The sequence below is a fragment of the Andrena cerasifolii genome, chromosome 4 (assembly GCF_050908995.1).
Source record: "Andrena cerasifolii isolate SP2316 chromosome 4, iyAndCera1_principal, whole genome shotgun sequence".
In the NCBI taxonomy this organism is placed as follows: Eukaryota; Metazoa; Arthropoda; class Insecta; order Hymenoptera; family Andrenidae; genus Andrena; species Andrena cerasifolii.
The window spans coordinates 18,436,148-18,458,180 of record NC_135121.1 but is presented as its reverse complement, the minus strand read 5'-3'; the positions used below and the strand labels follow the sequence as shown (position 1 = coordinate 18,458,180).

Here is a 22,033-nt window from a genome sequence, read left to right as displayed (position 1 = left end):
AAATCTTTCCGGAATAAGCAATCAAGTTGTTTACACTTACAATTAGAAGAATATATTTTTTCAACTACAAGAGTAGCGGATATGCTTTTGTAAAGATTCCTTATTATCCACAAGTTATTTAAGGTCACCACCCTAGGTGAATCAGTCCCCAAAAGTATCCAATCCCTCCAATTTCAAGAGCTAAAGAAACTTAAAAAAAAGTCACATAAGCTTTCCCACGTACAAGGTCCTCCGCGTCGTGGTACTCGCGCGCCGAGAGGCAGTCGGAGGACTTCCTTTTGCGCTCGCCGCGTCGGTGACGAAGACTCGATTGGAGCACCACCCCGAAAACGCGTGTAATCGCGGCGCCCGTGAAAGCCTTCCTTATAAATTCGCCTTACGTCCAGGCGTTAGCGTTTTATGGTGCATTAATTAGTCCGCGATGAGGAGGCGGATAAAAAGGATTTTACAACGTTGTAAATGCAATAGGGTAGGAAGGGAGGAGGGGCCGATGATGCCTGACCTCTCGCGCAGGTTCTCCCGCTTGCTTCTTTAATTCCTCCTCTTTCCTTTTGCGCGGCACCGACGTGTTTCGTCGTATTTTACAAGATATACACACGACTGTGACACACTCGGGCCGAGCACCGTTTATGGCTTTACCACATCCCCCTCGACTCGGTGTACACCACCGATGCGTGCTTTATTGCCATCGTTTTATTAGGCTTTCGTTTAATTACCGCGGGGCGAGCTTGGCATACTTTCATCCCGAGTTATAGGCGAATTGCGCGGCTTTCTAACAAGCTTGGCCCTTGTTTTAATATATCCCGTAGGCTTTTCTTTCGCCGGTCTAACCGCTCTATAAGATGACCGCGGGGAGACCCCTGTCGCCGCGCGTCATTAGTGTAAGCGGAACTGCCCACTGATGAGCTTTTGTTCCACAATTAGTAGCGAGAGGAAATGTTTCAATGGAAGAAAAGTTGTATTGTTTTGCAGCGGTGATGGAGTGACGAATTCTTTTGAGACTTATATTGTTTGCTACTTACAAGAGATGATCCCGAACCCGAAAATTCAAAAAATTCTGAAACTTTGTGAATATGTAGGGAATGTTCTCCTGATTACAACCCAGTTTTTGTTTGCTGCCCAAATTTACTCGAAGGGGGTGAAATTAACCCGTGGAAATTCGGTTATTTTCCGATTTTCTGTTATAACTCGCAGACTGTAAGAGATAGAAAAAAAGTTTCAAGACAAAAGTTATTTCTTTTAACTAGATCTAGCATTTGGTAAAAAAATATTATACAGTTCACGAGTTATAACAGAAAATCGGAAAGTAGCCGGATTTTCAGGGGTCATTTACACCCCCTTAGAGTGAATTTGGGCAGCAAACAGAAATTGCGTTGTAATCAGGAGGAAATTTCCAACATATTCACAAAGTTTCAGAATTTTTTGATGTTCCGGGTTCGGGATCTTATCTTCCCTTGTTAATAAAATTTGTCTTTCAGAATCTTTTAGAATATAGAGGTGAAAGTGAAGAAGATTGGGCCGCGTAGTATTTAATAGATCTGCATAGTTATTCTCGATTGCGTTGCAAACTTAAGGTTTTAGAATTTGCCGGGCATTATTTTAGGATCATCCCTTCTCTACTGAGACCTGTCATTGGGATTGTAACTACTGTGGAGTTAGTTGTAGGAGAAATCAGAGTGACGTAATATTCCTACGTTTTTGTGAGCCTCGGAAAAAGAACCACGGGCGCTGGGAATCGAACCCGAGCCATCCGCGTACTAATCAGTAGCCCTAGCCACCACGGCAAACACCGGCTCTCCGTGCTCCCTTACTCTTATGGCATGGGGGTTCCTGATCCCACAGAGAGTTAGATTTAATGAATATTAGTAGTGACTATAACATACGTAGAAATAGCTTTGTGAGTAGACTTCTTAATTGATTATTAACTATAATACGCTTGATCGTTAGGCGGGTTCCTCTAATCTTTCGTGTGAACTAATTTTCTTAGCTGCTCGTTGAGACGTCACTGACTCGGCGCATACGAGAGATTTCCTTTGGCAATAGTTAAGTTGGTCTGAATTTAAAATCATATATTATACATGTTTAATTATCCCCAGGCCCTATTTCACATTTTCACTGGTTCAATTTTACCGCATAAATTCATAATCATTATCATACCTTTATGCAGTAGCGCACCCAGACGGGTGGGGGGCACAGGGGTCCTGGCACCCCACCTCCCCAAGAAAAAGGAAAAAGGAGATTAATGTAACAACCACTGAAGTAATTCAAGAGCTTTGTAAAAAGTAAGGAAGACTGAATTTTATTCTTTAAATATATTTTTATGAGCACCTAATGAATTTGATTGAATTTACATTAAAAATATCTTTATCCCGAGTGCGCCACTGCCTTCACTCCACTTTAGAACACGATGCTCAGAACGATTAGGTTTTCTTGCGACAGTTAAAACAAAGTTGCCTCTGAAGCAAATAAATAAGCGGAAACATTTTCTTAAGATTACTAGTCATGTCACTTTATTAGACTGTCAAAGTTCCTTTGACTCGTTAAAATTAAATATCGTACACGATAATATGGCATCGTCCCGCTTGCAAAACGAAATGATACAACACACACAACACATGAAAAACGTAACATGTAACACAGATTGGGAATCTCCTGTGGGCGATCAGAAAATTGATCTCACTCGAATCATCGGGGAACGCGCGAAAGGCCTTTTAAGTACGACACGTTTGTTCGCACGCTGCCGTGTTCGTCACGCATGTTTCAACGAGACTTCTCGTGCCAAAGATAGAGCGTCGAAGGTGTCGAGCGCGAGCGAGGAGGGAAATAAAAATAATTTAGTTTATAAATTAACTTACGTGTTACCCTACGATATTGCAGTCAACGATACATTATCGACGATTGATACTAATATTGCGCGTTACTTATGCTTTTCCATGCCGTGCCTCGATGCAACGACGATCGCCTTGCTCCTCGGAATTTTCAGCCGTCGATGAAGCCATGCAAACTCTATGCTCGATTGCAAAGTGACTTTATAAATACAGAACCTTTGTGTCCTCGATTTTTGGTAAATTATGTTACACTTCTACTTTAGGCTTGCGCTCTTTGCGTCACACCAATCGTTAATCGAATGCGGTCACCTTAATCCTTCAGCCAATGAGCAGTGAATTTTCAGAAGGAAAGGAAGGAAAATAAAGCGCGAATCAGCTTTAAACTCGCTTCGTGACAAAGACAAGTATCTTGCGCGAAAGTATCTTGAATTTACGCACGAGTGTAAAGAAAGTTACAGCATAATTTTTTCCACTGTTTATAGCGACTACTTTAGCCTGATAATTTTGCAAAGTTACAGTCAGAGGTAAAGGATTAAAGGTACACAACGCGCGAGTATTCCTCAGCATCGGATTATATCTGACTGAGTAATTAATATTTGATGTTTATGGCGGGGCTAAATTTCTCTCGCATTACCTGCTGATATTTAACTCGATGCTTTCTGGCGAATACAGATATTTAATACAACTCACCAAGGATTAGAACGAGAAGCCAAATGCAATTGGAAATTAAAACTGCTTTTTGAAGATATCTAAGCGACATATAAAAGTCTCATAAAAGTTCATCGTGAATCATGTCTTACAGATTAATTTAGTTTAAAGTTCCTGAATTATTCACTGTTATTCGCAATTGGAGTCAATGCTCACGCTTACTTACCTCTTGACCACTAGCGAACAGATGTAAGGAGTTCAGGTAGTTCTAATCGGATCAAAGGACACACTGATACTAAATGTTTGCTTCGGCGAGACTCGGTGCGCAACCACGACCCTTGTCACGAATCAGAGGGGTAAACTAATGGAAAGGAATGACAGCAGGTATGAAGTGGGACATCTGTTATTACCGCCCCTTCTTACCCCACTAAAGGAGCCTCTACTGTTTACAAATCACCGGTTAATTACTAGATGGGATACCGACCACGAGTCTACCTGAATTCTGCTTCAGTAGAAGCCACTGCAAAATCTTCGAACTTCCCATTCTCCATCTTACACCGTCCCACATTCTAGAAATCACAGTTAAGCAGCCAATTCGCCAATACCAAATCAATGAACGACGATAAATACGGAAAACCATAGATCCACGAATATCGAACATAAACATAGCCTAATTACATGTTCACCGACTTTCCGAGCCTCAGCGATCCCGCGGATTGAACAGCTTCTTCTCTAGCCTCTATCTCTTGCAACCTGGAGCGACTTCCTCCTTCGCGAGGAGCTTCCACGGTCCCCAAATACCCCCGGCATTCCCGTACATCGAAGGATCCCCGTGATCTGGACAATCGTTTTACAATTAGCCTCTGTCGCTGGACCGTTACACTTCCCTCGTTCCGATTAAAGGGTCGTCGCCTGGAGATCCTTGGAATCTACTTGCTGAGGACCACGCCGCAGGGCTGAACCACGCCGATGTTCGTCAGCTTCGGCCTCTTCGAGGTGGTCTTGCTCTCGTCTTTCTTCAGCAGCTCCTCTATCGAGTAAGGATTCCTCTTTCTCTGAGGTTGCTCCGGTCTTCCCTCGATCGTCGCTTCTTTGGCCATCGTGCTCTGCTCGCTGCCGGTCTCCAGGATCCGCGGCGACGCGATCTTCTGCTTCTCGCCGGCGATCGGCGCCGGGCTCTGCCGATTCTCCACGCTCCCGGACGAGCCTGACGTGCTGTGTCTGACGAAGGCGCTACGGTCGCTGCCGATCTTCTGGCCGAGCTCTAGGATCATCGGCGAATTTTGGAAGGGCTTGTAGTGGTCCTGGGACTCCGTGTTCTCGTCCAGGTCGCTCTTGTCCAGGGAATCGTCGCTGCCCGCCATCGACGAGCTCGAGCTGGACTTCAGCTCCACCTGATTCGACGGCCCATTCTGCTCCGACAGACGCTCCACGTCCAACGATCTGCAACGATATTTCAATTCTCAACACTTCACGGGTCTTCTCTAGTTTTGCCATCCGTCCGGGGGTTTTAATGATGTTTTTGAAAAGACTACGGGTAATTACGGCGGCAGTACCTACGCTTTCTATGCTCGAAGAACGAACGTCTATTTCGATCTGGAAATTGTGTGGCGCAATGAATCGATAATGTTTTTAATTGCTAATCGTTAGATGTAAGGGGGGATCTTCTGCTACTAGTCAAACGTAGTGGAAGCTTGCTAAATACGAGATCCATTGCAGAAAGTAATTATGTATGTTTGCATGGGTGACTGAATGTTTAAATTAGAAACGAATATTCCCTACTTCGACGGCCTGAAATTGAGCGTGATATTTGGAATTTTTTTAAGAGAAACTCTCAAATTGTATTAATTGAAAACTTTATGCATATATTTGCACATCTTTTGGCAACATTTTAAAAAAATTTAATTAAAAAATAACAGTACTTAAAACTTTAAACGTGTCATTTACAAAACGATGTTTTTCGGATTAGTTAGCACGATATCTCAAAAACCAATCACCCGATTTACTTCAAATTTGGCACATATCTTCAGCAGATGTCCCATTCTCGTTGGTACTAAAACTACGTCGGTTTTTGCAAAATTAGACTTTTGCGACTTAAAAAACCAGCGAATTTTTTTTGCAGAAATCGATATCTGTTTTAGCCGATGCTATTTTTTTTTAATTTTCAGTATTTCTCATTCAATCTAGTTCAGGCGATAGCCGCACTCATACAGATTACATAAATTTTTAAATTTTCTATTTCAGACAACTACAATGGCTGATTTTATGCTAACAATGCGCTTATGATTTTTGTAAGGCGCTCTATTTGAAGCACTATAACTCCGAAAATAACCACTATTTTTGCATTCGATTTTTTTCTTCATATTCTCTAAAGATTGACAAATGAAGCCACAAAGCTGGAAGTAAATATATTTAATGGTTTTGTTTTAAAAAATTCCCAAAGTTCGCATCATTTTTCGTCCGTCGAGGTAGGTAGACCCCTTACATTCGTGTTGTGAATAAGAAGAATATAAAAGCAATACTTACGTGAAGGATTGCATTCCGTGATGCAAGTGCAGCGTAGTTGCTTGATACAGAGATGAGTAAAAGCTCGGGTTCCACGATGGCGCGCTGGTGTTACCGGAGGTTGTGGAAATATGCAATGGTCCCAGAGCTCCCGGGTAAAACAGCTGGTAATCGGTTCTCATAAGCGTGTCTGCGAATAACACATGTTCGTACAAGTCAAGCGCAAGTTTCATTAAAACTATAAAGTAGTACGAGACATACATTTTACACACTGAATCTGTCGAGTATAATAAATGAACTTAAGGCGGAAATATGCGTCACACGCAACCATAATTATCACGAAGCTGATTCCAAAATTGATTAAGGTTCCCTTTAACTGCAACGTCTATACCTTCGTGCCCGTCACTTTAAATTGAGATCGACGTACGGAACGATCGAGATCGTGACTCCACTGAAGTAGCCAATAGCAAAAGAAAAAAGAAAACCAGAGGAGGAAGGAGAGCATCGTTTTTAAAGATTAAGAAACACTGTTATATCGTCCTGAAGAATTGACAAGGGGGTGATTGCATTTTTTAACGTAGCCCAAAAATTGTCTACTAACAGGAAACAAATTCTTTCCATCCACTATCCAGCTGGCTCGTAATAGCTGCGGCGTCTTAATTTTCTGCGAAGCTTGAAACAATCCCATTCGACGAGCAGAAGCTCTTGACATGTGCCATGCATTTCAGACCGTCGCAAATATTCGTGACGCGATTCCACCGGCGAAAGGAGCAGCCTTATAGACAATTTACAGAATAAACGAGGTAAATTGTGAGGCAAATTTGAAGTTCCTTTAAGGGGTTGCGTGACGATCATCTCGCGGCAGCTCGCTGACGAGTCAATCGGCCACAGGGTATTTTCGAATTCTTCTCCAATTTTTCTCCCTTCCCTCCTTCTGGCCCCCCTTCTCACCCTTTCTCCCGTTCCCCTCGATTGTTGCATCTCTGCAACCTCCCGTCCCTTTCTTCTTCTCCCCCTCGTTTCTCGTCTATGGGCAGCCGAATTACGGGGACGCAAAAACGGGCAAAACAATGCAAAAAATTCCACAGAGTGATTCCACGATACGGACAGATGTTTAGGGGATCATTAGCCGGTAATGGCGCACTCGCGTCGCAGCTTTCCTTCGCATAATGACTCACGAAGCTGGAGAAAGATACGCGCCCGAAGACTGCCCCGATGCGAAACTATAGGTGCCCATAAGAAGCCCCGCATTCTGACGTGGAGAAACTCGAATTGATTCCGGAACCAGTTGGCTTTGGTAATTTAAAATATCCAAAATCAACTGACACACAATTATGGTATAACCGTGGCGCATATATCAAGAATCGAAGTGTTTGAAAACGCTCAAGATCAAGTGTTTAAACAAATTCCTGATTGACTATAATTAGCGCGAAATATTGAAATATAATTTTAATATGAAATTAGCATTTACAAAAGGTGCTACATCCATCGGCGGAACGAATGGAAAACGATTTGCGGAGCGTATAGAAATTGTTTAAACAATTTTCAAATGATTACATTCGAGAGATGCAGTATTTCGTTGAGAGGAGATGTAGATTGCACTTCGTACCTCTGTTAGCGACGTTTGGCGAAACTTGCGATGCGTACGTGCTGGGTGATCCACTCTCCATCCCCGCGTGATCGGTGTGAAGACCTCCGCCCCGTAAAATTCGATTTACAGAGGAAACAGAGGGTAAGCTTTGCGGATCGCAAGCTCCTTGCCGCGCGAGCTGCTCCCGAATCTCCCAGGCGAACATGGTCGGTTGTTCTTGCTTCATTCGTAGAATTTTTTTCACAACCGTGGGTGTAGCCACTTGCTGCAACAGCAAAGATCGTTTGCGAGTTACGATTAATGGACACAAAGCTTCTGCTCCCTGCAGAAGAGACCATCGCCCTCTGTTCCACTTTAATCAATGTTCTCGTTGAATCAATCAACTCGACGGACCACTGCGCTCAAAATCTAATTGCCGATTAAGCAGGCTGTATTTAAGAAACGCGAACACTTTCAAACTGAAGGAGTGCGTACGTGGAAGTGGAAGGGATTGAAACAGTGTTACGACCTGCCACCTGATGTGCTCGAAAGGGGCGATCCGTATCGCGGTCATTTTCGAAACTTAAACGGTTGATGCGTGCGATCCTTGTCGAGATACAGCCCGATCTTATCGATTCAATATCATACCTTGAGTACCATCGATTCTGCCTACACGATTTTTACATCTGATCTTCTTTGATCCGAATGATACTTTCTTCATTGCCGATCAGACGGCGGATAAGATTGTCGGAGATACTAGTACGCAATACGCATGACAAAGAGACACTTTAAATAGTAAAAATATAAAAATCTAGTTGTCGTAAAACCTCACATAAAATTTGTTAATTACTATAAATAATATTAATTATTTTGTTATTTTCGATTTGTTCAATTTTTGTTATTTTTTAGCATACGTTTGGGACTGTGGTACGTTTAATATGCATATTCTGCTGGAGAATTAAAGGCTGCATAAAACCCAGTTAAAGTTGAATTTATTTAACTGACAAACAAAAGTGGGATATGACATCGAACGGGGTAACGCATTCTTTGGTCCAACAAAGGAGTTACCACGTTTAGTAACTTCTTAGGTTGTCCTAAAAGCAAAAGGTGCCCCCACGAAATATTAGATTTTTTTTATTAATGTTCAAAAGTGGTAATTATTTGCTGGCTTTAAAAGTGCGTTGTGTTGTTTAATGTTATGTAGGGTTCTTGTTTGTTAGTTGAATAAATCCAACTGTAACTGGGTTTTATACAGCTTTTAATTCTCATTCGACATATATATATATTAGGCACGTACTGCAGTTTTGAGTAGATATTGAAAAGCAATAGAAGTAGGGTGGTTCGAAAAAGTGGTAACTTTTAATCCGCTACTGTAGATTCAAGCGCGACCAGCGATCCTTCAAACTGTCTACGAATAAAACCCAAAAGTCTACTGTAGACGTGGATGCAAATCCACGTTGACATTCACCACCCCTTCAACTGTCCTTCGCCCCCTACAGGTCGTTCCAGGCTCACGGTTACCGGTCGGAAACGCAACGGTCCCACCGGTCGCGACCGTTGTCGATCGTTAACCCGGTCATTTCTCGTCGCACGCAGGGAGGGGATCCCGGCTATCTTATCGACAAATTAACGCGAAAGTGGTCACACTGTCGTCGAGAGGGGCAGGGGCGCATGGCCCACATGTCGTTCACAGGTGAAACACGTCCAGCCGTGAATCAGATAACGGGAGAAGGTCCCAGAGGTAGGTGGGTAACGCGTACCACCGCACTTTATTACAGTTTAGCCCCCGGTTTGCCGAGGTGCCGGGGCCCAGCCTCGCCCGCTGTGTCGTCGGGGACGATGTTCCGTTCTTCCTCGACGCTCGCGGTCCCGGGGCCCCCACCAGTGGTGCTCAAATCTGGCCGGCCGTCATTTGACTTGCTAATGAACGGCAGGGGCCCGATAATTTTATGCTAACGCGATGGAAATGATATTCGGCGTACAGATTTTCGAGATCGCCGGTGTCTCGGTGGGGCGCGACCACTCGGAGAGAACGGTACGGGCCACGAGCGGGGAGGGGTGCGCATTTTTCTGCGTGCAATTCCGCGTAACGTGCCTCCGATCACTTTCAGCTGTTCGGGCGGGGTCGATGCTTCGACTCGTCTCCAGCTCCCCTTTCGAAGGATATTAATTAAATGTAAAATTAACCTGTGGTGACAGTAACCCCGCGAAGCTTTGTGGACTGGCGCCTAGATCGTCCACGATTCCATGGAACTGCATCCTACCTATTTTACCGGAGGGTGTAGACGTAGGTAAAAGTTCGCAGCGGGTAAAAATTCGCACCATGCGAATTTCATTGTTTCAGTTATGGCAGCTGTCAATGATGATTGACAGTAGAGTCACCAGTGTTGAATTGTGTAGCTGTGTTTCGTAAGTACTGAATTCGTTAGTTTTGATGTAATATTCTGATTTTTAGGAATCAATATTATTCCTATAAATTGATCAGTAAATATTTTAATTAATATCTCGTCTGAAAGAGCTGAAATTCTTCTATTCAAAAGTTTTGATGTAATATTCTGATTTTTAGGAATCAATATTATTCCTGTAAATTGATCAGTAAATATTTTAATTAATATCTCGTCTGAAAGAGCTGAAATTCTTCTATTCAAAAGTTTTGATGTAATATTCTGATTTTTAGGAATCAATATTATTCCTATAAATTGATCAGTAAATATTTTAATTAATATCTCGTCTGAAAGAGCTGAAATTCTTCTATTCAAAAGTACTAATAGAAGCTTTCAGTTCTCCTCACAGATAACAGGATTGATTAGACAATGGAAAAGTAGCTGTGGGGCAAGAGTTCGAATACAAACTCCCCATTTAAAAATCAGCTTGAAGTAAATGAAGCAATGAAAAGAAAATCTGAATGCGAACGTGCAAAGAAATAATTAGAAAAGCAAAAAAATCTAAAAAATAACATCTACTTCTGAATTTTTTTTAAATGAACAAAACAAATGGGTTCGAAAAAGAGAATAGCCCACCCAGCAACGTCTGCAGGAAAAATAATTTGTCCTGCGTGTAAAGAAGAATACACTGATCCTTCACAAGACTGATGCCTGCGCAAACTACGAAGGTGGAGGCAATGTTACGTGCCATTACTGTTGCTTCGATTAAAAAGAAATTAATTGTAAACTATTACTCGTATTGCTATATTACCACAACTATTTTATGCAGGAAAATAAAACACTTTTGCGAAAATTTCTCGTCGCGTTCTTTTACCCCACAACATGCGAACTTTTGCCCCACACATCGGGTAAAAGTTCGCATGTCACACTTTTTGGAAATATTTATTTTACGTAAGTTGTGACAGGTAAATTTACACGAAGTCACTGCCTATCGAATAATAAGGAATATTAGTTATTTCTTACACAATCATATGTGCTATCAGTGTAATACCAAGGATTTTAGGGAAGTCTAAACTTTAAGTGCGCACTCTTGCCCCACAATACTCTACCCACTAATTTTTAAGCACGCGTTTGAACTAAATCTAGCATCCCTAATCCCTTTAGACCCACTTCCATAATACTACATTTCTTACGAACCGTCTCAAAATTCCACCTCCAAAATATTACCATCCATAGAATAAAAAATAAACGCTTTTTTCGATAAACCGTGTTTCATCCCAGTTTATATAAACATTTATATAGTAAAATAGAAGGCTGCAAGCTTTAGCCGTTTTTCTAAAATTTAATCTGTCGTTAAAGGGCTAACATCCATCCAGATTGTCACACTCCTTTCACGAAAACGAATCCCCATCAGTTAAGATGAACCGAACTAAATCACCTCGGTCGATCGAAGCCCCGCTGTCCCATCGAACACGGTGACGCGAGGCGGATAGCAACACCGGCGTTGTCCATTGAATAGCATCGATATGGGAGCACCACTGGTAGGCAGGGCGTTTAAGGGGTTAGCCGAGCCGTCGATCTAATAGTTTCAGGGGTTAGGACAAGCATCGCGTGCTCCCGGGAGCATCTCAGATTCTAATCTGACACTTCCGTCGTCATTTCCACAATTACCCTTAGCCGACCCACCGGTGTACGTGTCCCGATGCCTACCCTCTCTGGGCGTTGTACGCTGGAGGGGTACGCGGTGGACGCGCGCTACACACGTCGGCGATCGACGGTGTCTTTCGTGTGCGTGCTGCCACGCCACAAAGGAAATTGGCCGGCCCGGACAGTCGGACATCTGGCGCTAAACGTTAGATAACGTAGGCTATCGAACAGGTTGACCAACTCGGTAATTACGGGCGAATGTCTGCTGCCTCTGGCCGCAGTGTGTTGGAGCCGTTTCCGATGACAAGACGTACGCCGGGATCCAACGTCTTTTTGGCCGTCACCCTTTCGTCCCCTGTACTTCTCCCATTCTTCCCGGAGGGGATATACTTTATCAGTCAAGTCAGTTCTTGTGGCTCTACCTCCGCAGCTGAAACTGCATTACTCCCGTGTAGAACACAACGTTGACTCTCCTCTATTATGCAGTTGATTTTTATCCGCAACCGTAATCGCTGGCAAATTGCTAATCGCGGAGTTACATTAATTATTACTCCGCCGCGCAAATACGGGGGAGCGACCGTCTACGATTCGCGCGCCGCTTGTTTTCGTCGCTCCGTGACGTTTTATCGGCTATTACTAAATCATTCAACGGGAAATAAATACCCATCCGGCGGGTGGCTCGATATGCCATCGCGCGCGCGCGGTGAGATCTTAATTACGAGATAAATGGGAAAGCTTGCCGATCGACGAGCTGGAATCGCCGAGGAAACGAATGGCCGCATGCGAGAATATTTATGGCGTTTTCTTGGAGAGCGGCCTGTTAAATGCGCGCTACGATCTCTACGCGTAGAATTAGGTAGGTGTACGCTGAAGATTGCTGTAATATTTACCGATGGTTAAATTTATCGCAAATGTACACGACCAGCAATAGAAGTAATCTAAATAATTATTTTCGGCGAACTTTAGTCAATGCTGTTATGGAAATCCTACTGTAAAACGCTGCTACGAACTGATATCAGTTAAGTGCACGCGGGCATGACGGGAAAACACAGGCAACTGCAGAGCGAAGCAAAAGGACCATTCGGAGCGTTTAAGTGGAACGTTTATACTTCGGTATACTCTCGCTGTAAAGAGTATAATTTTTGGTACGCACACTGTCTCCCCGAGACGTATAATTTCCACCGTCTCAGAGATATCAATGCCTCCACCCTAAATTCAATATTTTTGCAAATACTGCATCCGTAATTCCCATTACAACGCGTAATAGCAGGATATCGTGGTCGAGCGGCTGCGCGGCCCGTCGCCGGATTAATTCCTCGTAATACGCATCCTCGCCGGCGAAGGGCGCGGTTCCAGGAACGGTGGCGCGGGGTTTTTCGTAAACGAACGGGAGTCGCGGGTTGCGCCGCGCAGGGGCAGCGGATCGGGGCACCTGTGAAATGGCTGGGGGTTAAGCAAACACAGAAAAAGAGGAGCGGCGGCGAAGATTGCGCGATTTTCTCGCCGAGCTCCGACGTTCCACTTTATTATCGGCCGCGGAGGGGGCTTCGACGGGGCGTACATTTTTCATGAGACAATTTCCTCTGCTGTGATGCGAGTCCATTATCTGACGCGTATCGCGCCTGGTGCGAGCACGTACACGGGGGCCCGGAGATAACGACGAAAGTACCGGGACATGCTTCGGAAACGTTGCATACCGTACCGCGAACACGTGTAGATCGGCGATAGTTCGACAATTAATTCGCAAATTAACCGGTCGATCGGAAAATAATGAGGCGACCTTAACGGGCGTGACGCTTCGATCGACGCGGGACGATTACCGCTGGAGAATTTCATCGGTGGACTTGAACGTCGTTTGCTTTTGTAATATGCCGATTAGAAATACTTTTAGCCTGTGAATTTTTCTGGATTCACGTTTCACGATTCATTCGGATTTACTTGATTTATTAAACTCGTGTGTCTGTAGAATTCATTGTTACTGCTTTACGTAAATAGGCACGTATATTTTTTTCATAATACTTCGTTACGTGGATGTTTATTGTGAGACGAGGGAAATAAAAATTGTCTTCGGCGAATAATCGTTCCTCACGTTTCGCGTAGCTCCTCCATGTCTGACATACCAGTGACTCTGACTCCTTCGAACGGTGAGATTAAATCTACGGAATGGCTTTACTTAATGCACGACGCACTTAAAACGGCAGTCTGCAGTTTTCCGACGGTCCGCACTTAGTTTCCGTTACTTGGCTAAAATTTGGGCGACTTCCAGCGGGGAAGTCTAAAAGCTGCTTTTAAGGGACTGCGATCGGTTTATAACTACCGTGTAATTAAGAATTCTAAGCGATACTCTTATATGCAGTGTTCCGGATTTCTCGATATTTTTTGTTTCTCGGGAAATCAGAAATCAGATCATACTACTTGAGAATTCTCGAGAAAATGGAAAAGTTATTACAAAATTTATATTTTTGGAATAATGTTGATAGTATTTATCAACAACAGAAGAAACCTTTAACTAATTGTTCATTCCTGTCTAATTTGCACAAACTTTGTATAAATGGAAAAAACAGATATTAAATATAATTGATATATTTATTTCTTTAATACAAAATTTGTGCAAAGCGAAAGATTACTTTTTTATTTTAAAATAGTTTTTTAATCTATTTGTTTTTCTTTGTGATAAAATCTGTAGCTGTAGAAAACTTTCTTTCGTTTTGAGTGGATGTTGACTTGATCCTATGTAGCGCATTCAAAAGTTATGGCAAATTGGGTGTCCTTCCAGTGGACTCAAAAATATGAAATTCCTTAAAGTCCGGAATTTATCGTGTTCTTGGTTGATACTAATTTCTTGCAGGCTCTCTGCGATTGCTATCTCTAATTGTTTTCTTAATGACAATTCTGCATTTTGAGGACCTGTAAATTTTTCAGTATTTTTCTCCTGATTACAATGCAATTTTGTTCGCTGCTCAAATTCACTCGAAGGGAGTGAAATTAACCCCCGAAAATTCGGCTATTTTCCGTTTTTGTGTTATAACTCGCGAAATGTAAGAGATAGAAAAAAAGTTTCAAGACCAAAGTTACTACTTTTAATTAGATCTATCATTTGGTAAACAAATTATTTTACAGTTCACGAGTTATAACACAAAATTGGAAAATAACCGGATTTTCAGGGGTCAATTACACACCCTTAGAATGAATTTGGACAGCAAACAAAAGTTGCATTGTAATCAGGAGAAAATCCCCTAAGACAGGGGTGCACAGGGAGCCGTTTTTAGCGCCTAGCTGCGAGCAACCCACCTGTCTCGTTGCTAAGGTTAGAATCGGTGAGGCGAACTGCAGTAGTGTACGTGCATTTGATATGACTTGAACCCAGCTATATGTATACACTACTGCAATTCTCCTCATCGATTCTAACTTTAGCAACGGGACAGGCGGGTTGCTCGCAACTAGGTGCTAAAAATGGCTCCCTGTGCACCTCTACCCTAAGTAATACATATTCACAAACTTTAAGAATTTTTTTAATTTCTGGGTTCGTGATGTTCCCCTGTCAGTTTTTCTTCTGATGCCTAATTAGAGTATAAACTTCATGTTACGACCAATACAGTTAATTTCTTTATGGCAGACTAAAGTATTAAAATTTGATTTTCTTAATAAAGCTGTTTCGCGACATTCCTTGCTTTCCCACTTACCCTTCGTATCATTCTGAAGAGCAGAGAGCAGAGATAGAAGAACGTTTCAAACGAAACACCCCCGAAGAATCCAATACTTATATTACGACTAACTCACATTTTTTTTTTTGCGAAATTAAGGTAGTAGCAATAATTTATTCCAATAGGCTGTACCAATCGCATAAAATAGGAAAAATGATTTTTTTTTCAATGTGGGTTAGTCCGCTTTTGCTCTAAATGCCTCGTATCATCTTTGAGCGGTCCACGGGGGCTGTCCTAGTGTCCTACGCAGGCGTTGAAATCACCGGCACTGTTCTTCCCACGGACCCAAACGCTCACCTGCGATACTTCCAACCAGCTTCCTGAGCCACTAATTCGTTCCTCCCCATCATGTCAACGGGCGATTAAACCAGAGTGCGTACTCTAAACTGCCGGAATCGCGTCGTACATATTGACTGTTTTGGCGTATCGCCGTTGCAAAACGAACACTCCGCAATAACGGCCGCTGATGGCGATCGTTTACATGCGCTCGCGATCGTCCCCGCACAGAGTCAGAATTTAAATATGCTCCTCAGGTTTCCGCGGCAGGAACACCGGCCGAGCATCGTCAAGACTCCTGCGGAGGTCGATGCACGGCCGGCGCGGCGTTATTAAAATAAATTCATTAAGCCGAAACGCCGGGATCGTGCGGTCGCGTCGCAAGAAATCCGCCGCGTACGCGGCCTATGCAATTATATTGTCATTAGTGACGTCACGCACGCGTAACACAGCACGCCAGGGCCCGCTCTCTTTGTCGGCCGCGACGGCGATGCTGTTTCGCGAGGATCCATCTGGATGCAGATCGCCCGCCCCGCCGCCCCGTGGCCGTTGATTATCGAACGCGTGTAACGCGCTGGATACGCGGTATCGTTCCTACATTGTACGAGGCAACTCGTTAGCCGGCAATCTTCTTCAACGCTGTCTCGCAATCTCCGGGGAAAAACGAGACCGCAGAAGGATAACTCTGCGAGGCGCGCTTCTGGGGTAAGAACCCGCCCGAGGAAGTATTACGTTTCAACTAACTGTCGTTAATCGTTGAATACCGAGTAGCCGTAATCATTTGCGCTTCAACGAGCGAGAGATGAAGCTACCCAGTCGCCACATAAAAATGGGGCATCAGGAAAATGCTCCGAATTTGGCAATGCCGGAAGGAAAATCTATTAGTTGCACGGGTGCGACGAACCAGGGTTGGGAATTATGTGAATAAAAAATTATTTAAACAACGTGTCGAATAAAAGATACTTTATCTTTATCCGTAGTCGAATAAAGATAACTCGGGCACGAGTAACGAATAAAATTTTGAATCTTCTGTCGCAACTGAAAGATTTTATTTAAACAAATCTTTGCCCATCTCTGCAATGAACCACAATGAATAATTTCAGGCGTCAAGCTATCGAAGTGCATCGGCAGAATGTTCCAATGCATCGAGACCTACCCATCTACGTGTCATCAACGCTGATGCATTCGATCGTAATTGAACGATCAATTCAATATCCCTGGGTGGCTCGTTAAGTGGGGTGGAGAGAGGTTCATCGAAAGTTATTAATATCGTAAATCGAGGGAAATCACGGCCGGGGTGGTCGGGCCCGGTCGTAAACAAAGAATTTGAAATTCAAATCTGCCACGCGTTAATGCGCGTCGGGGGGTGTCACGCGCCCCGGCGGAATTCACTTTTCTCGCGAGGCCGCGCGCTTAAAGGCCGCTAAGTGCGTCTAATTCGACTCGTTTCGTGGCCGACGATCGACTTTTACGATCCCGATCGCCCGGCGATTCCTCCGCGGCGGATTGGCCGCGCCGCGCCCGATAATTCCGCGCGACAAGCGGAGCCGCGAGACTACGAGAACCGTGCAAACCCATGAAATTATGCAAATGCAACACCGCTGCAAGGTGTTTGGATAATTGCGTGCGCTGTCGGGCCGAGCAGCCCTTACTTAAAATCACATCAGCGCCACTACTGGCCCCGACTGCCTCGCGTCTTTTGCTCTCGTTCTTTCCCTCTCTCTCCCTCTCTCTCTCTCTCTCCCGCGATTCTCCCTCATCAGTGTCACCGTCCCATAATGCACGCGCGCGCTTCCTCCCTTTATTACGCTTTTTGCCGATCTCGTAGTGCCACGTCCCGTAATTGCGATAGGAGGTGAAACGATTCACTCGAATTTCCGCCATCGGCGGCTCCGCTTTCTTGGAATCGCTTCCTCTCGCCGGTGCCATCACCGTTTTATGCCCTCTTACAGCCCCTTCTGGATTGCTCGAGTCTGCGAACACTTAACTTTCGTAGCTTTGCTTACCGCGGGAGATTCTTAGTGGGATAAACGTTTGCTGATCACTTTGCTCGGGTACCTGCGGTGGTGTGGTTGAAATTCAATCGAAATATATCCGCGCAGTGACACGGCAGCACTCACTTTCGTCTTGCTTCCCCCGATGCTTCCTGGCCGAATGCTTCCCGTTTCGTAGAATCTCGTGAGGATCTTGGAGACGCATCCATGGGAGACGAGAAGCTGCCGCGAGATATCGCAAGGTCTCACGCCGACCAGGGCGAGTTGCACAATCCTTTGTCGAACGCAGTCGGGCAGAGGCCTTCCATTAACAAAGACACCGCCCAGTTGATTCACTCCTGCTTGACCTGCAACGAATAATTCGACCTTTCAATTTCAAACATCTTTATAAACATCCATCGCCTCACGGGTGTAGCAATTAATCCTCGAAATTTATTAGAACAACCTGTCAGCCACCGTGCATATTACATACCAGCCGTGTGCCCTGTTAAAAAAATGGCACCGCTATCATTCCGTTATTAAATTATTGTCCGCGACAAGAAAGACCCATTGTCGTTATAATACTGCACAAGGAGAGCAATCGGCGGAGGAATGGAAGCGCGGTCACGCGTCCCGCAACCAGGCATTAACTAAATTAAATCATTAGCCGGACGTAACGAAAAGATTGAAGGTATTGGCCGAAAAAGGCGCAGGTGTGCCTTTTCGCCAGGCCGTTTCCAGGCACGTGGAAGGGCAACCGGAATAGTAATAATCTGCTAATAGTGCGTACACGGTTTTGGGAGGGACGGAGGGCAGATGCTTTTCCCCTGGCCTCTAATAATATTGGTAGCGTCGGATGTCCTCCGGAGGAGTCGCCTGACACATTCTAGCATGCGCCTCCTCGGGAAAAGGAGACGTATAATTATCGTGACGTTCCGGCAGCGGATGTCGACGGAGGGACGGGCGCGGGCCGGAAAGAGGAACAGGCGATGCTCCTCGAAATTGTTTTCCGCTGATTCCCGGGACATTTCAGGATCCCCTGAATTACCGTTTTTAACCATTTTTCACGCACTCGCCGTGAAATAAAATTACCAGCCAGGGTAGTCTGTTCTCTCCTTGTTCCGTTCTCTCCAGCCAGTAATCGCTGACGACGCCATTTTAAACAGGAATCTACCATTTGGTGTCGTCCCCGTAATTTGCTAGACGGCAGGACGAACCAGAATGTGTCCTCGGTTTATTGTACGATTTATATTACCAGAATTTCGATCACCCGCTGCTTGTTTTTGTTAATGATACTGGCGCAGTAGTTATGGATGATTATCGGGGATGTATAGTTGGATTCTATGCCGCGTTAACTGACAAAGTTTGTCTGTCATTTTTTAGCAAAAAACTAGTCTGACAAGCGCGTTACTTTCCCCTGCACACGCTCCAGGGGAAATAATTAATCTGGTTCGATTGAAGTATCTGTAATTACCTGCCATGAAATATTATAATAGAAAGTAGGTGGAGTGTTTAAGTTGTAATTCCTTACGGCGACCAAGTGAAGTTTGGTAGGGTAGACCGGGGGCGGTAGGAACACTTTGCAATTGGAATAAGATTACGCAAGGCCTATCACAGTTAGAACAAAAGTTCTTATACGAAGATGTGACTTACTTATCCGACATTATTGAGACACAACAGTTTCGCTGTATGTCAAGTAATATCCAGGTTATTAATAAAAAATGAGAAGCGGAGTGTTATAGCCCTAACGTTACGGTGTAAATTGTTACAAGCGTCTCTGAGGTCGTTTGTAACACTGCATGGAGTTGATAGGAGCACAAATTTAACTTTACAAACTTAAAATACTTGTTGACTTTAATTGTAATGATAAACGAAGAAAAGTAAAATTTATAACCAATTGTGCGGTATTGCAATTGTGGCAGAAATAGAAAACCTTTTGGCTGGTGCATTGTTCATGTGATCAATCCTTACATTCAGTACATCGCACCCATCTTTCATTTGATTTGCTTGGGCTGTGCTATATCATCGTGAGTTCTTATTCGACATCGTTTGAATTCCAATCGATTTTCTACTTGGCCTCCACCATTTCGCTGGAAAATAATACACCAGCGTTCTTTTTATTGACCATCTATGACGCGCAACTTTGCGTCAGCATGGAAGAGACTAGGCGATTTAGTCCTCAATAAAAGTGTCCCTCGATCGAAAGGCAAAAGAAGTATACATTACGTGATTCGGCTAATAAAAATTATCATAACGCTGGCATACACAGAGTTCATCTGATCGGTAAGACTACGAATTCGATTGATCTAGGATCTTTTAAAATCCCCCCAGCGCGCAGCTGCTTGTGACTCCAATAATGGTCCCTCATACGAGGCAACTCTTTCTCATAACTCTTACGTTTGGTCCATTACTTTTACAACCACTACGTCAGCCCAGAAATGATTGAATATTCGTAGCCCGAGCTTGGGAGCATCACTTGCCACATAAACGATCTTAGCACGTCGAATTAGAAAGCAGCGTTTCAAAGTTTCCCGAAGAGTATTACGAACTTCTGAATGGCACCTATCAAACTGCAACAATGAAGCTACTTACTCCGTAAAAGGGGGCGTGTCAAGCCGCATAGAAAGTGAGTCCATCGATTGCATAATGTAGCAAAGAAGCTCCATACTTGTAAAATCTCATCGAAAGAGTCAGCTTGGATCGAAAGTAAACGTCCGAGCGTCACAGAGAATTCTTACGGAATTTTGGGCCGCGCATAATAATTATGCCGTTAAGTAATCGTTCGGCTACCGAAACGATTCGAGAATTAGGGACTTCTCGCTATTGGCGAGCCGCCGTAGGATTTATGGGAGATATAATACCGTCGCCGGACCTGTCTTTAGCCTCTTCCCTCTCGGAAGCTGAACGTGGCAGCTTTCGTTGGGAGGAAGAAGCGCGGCGAGTGTGGCGTAACTCAAATTTTATTCCTCGCTTTAATGCCCGTCGGCCCATCTGGCCCCACGATTTTCAACGCGCGGATATAAAATTGCTGATCGATTGACGTTTTTATTCCGAGCGTTACGATTTTACGATTCTCAAAGCGTAGCCGGGCCCATTCGTAGACGGCTGCTGCCGTTCGCGGCGAAAAATTCGTGAAACTTTAAGCTAGTAGGCTTTTATCGAGGACCATTTAATGGAAAGTCTGAAGTAAATCGTAAATCATGTTTAGGGATTGAGTGCTCGCCGCGACGAGGAAGATACATCCAACACGCGGTGTTTTATTTAAACTTTTGGGCGAAGCTGGAGCTAGTGCCTATATCCTAGATTGCGAAAATATCCAATTCAGAGAAATGCCACTGTTGCTTTGACGAAACTCAGATAGAAAGGTATACGGACAAATCAACCAAGATTTTAGCAACTATTCCGATCACTTGGTAAACTTCTCCGTACACGTGTCTCTCCGCTTTATTTTTACTAGCAAAATAATAATTATAACAACAATAATACGGCTATATTACACCAACAAATTGCGTTAGATTAATACATAGTTTTTTCCCCTCCCTTTTGTGGCGCAATGGGCGAGATTAAGCAAATTGCTCTTTTAAAATCCTACTCTATTACTCTTGTAAATAACTTACAAACACCTTAGAAATTCGTATTGTTTACGTACAACGAAGCTGCTTGCCTGAAATTTATTTTTGAGCTGATGGACCTAATGTCTTCAGGCAATAAGTTATAATAATGCGAGGCCGCGAATATAAATGCACCCCGGAATTTCGATGAATGGTGTAATGGTGTGGTGTAAAAGTATCGAAAAAAGTCGTAATTTTACGTGACCGGCAGTCAAGCGACAATATGGAAAATCGTATTTTTATTGGACCGGTGCAAAACGTGTTAGTAATTACTGCCGTAATTGACTTGTGTCGTTACTCTTACCACAGCCAAAGGGAGTATTCTTTACGTGCATGGACTCCTGGATGGACTCCTAGATTTACGGAAACGAACGTTGGAGATATGTTTGTCGGTACGAGACTTCACTATAACATTATATATTCAATTGGACGTGAAGTTTGGCTTTTTTGGCAGTCTCGTGTGGCAGCACGTTTCACTGTTATCAAGCCTAACATAAATAGGGGAGACCGGGGCTAGTTGATACGTTATTCGGTTTTCAATTTTTTTTCATTTTTATTTGAATTAATTACTTAATAACAAATATGCCAAAATATACTTTGGACCTTCCTCTTTAATATATAGTAAGCGAAAACTTGAGAAAATGCATACAAAATGTATGAAAAAATGTTATTTGGACGACCAATTTTGATGTATCAAAACTATTTACTTTTCCTCTAATATAAACGAGTTAAAAAACGATTGTTAACGTCAAGGTACACAGACGTACGCTGGATCGTAGTAAAGAATTGAACAAGAAACTTCACATATCTCGCTGAAATGGAGCTACATATATACGGTGTCGAGGTAATTCGTCTGTATCAACCTGCCTCTGTATCAACTACGGGTG

The 22,033-nt window shown here is 43.7% G+C and overlaps 1 protein-coding gene across 1 annotated transcript in view; it reads right to left on the bottom strand.

The window, feature by feature from the left end:
* Positions 1 to 2,488: 2,488 nt before the first annotated feature.
* Positions 2,489 to 22,033, bottom strand: part of Poxn (paired box pox-neuro) — a 31,385-nt gene continuing 11,840 nt past the window's right edge. The window contains exons 3-6 of the mRNA XM_076810274.1: positions 17,683 to 17,903; positions 7,591 to 7,837; positions 6,003 to 6,171; positions 2,489 to 4,919 (exon numbers count right to left, since the gene is read on the bottom strand). Coding sequence (XP_076666389.1) covers positions 4,406 to 4,919; positions 6,003 to 6,171; positions 7,591 to 7,837; positions 17,683 to 17,903 — 1,151 coding nt within the window. The 3' untranslated portion in view covers positions 2,489 to 4,405. The remainder of the gene's footprint in view (positions 4,920 to 6,002; positions 6,172 to 7,590; positions 7,838 to 17,682; positions 17,904 to 22,033) is intronic.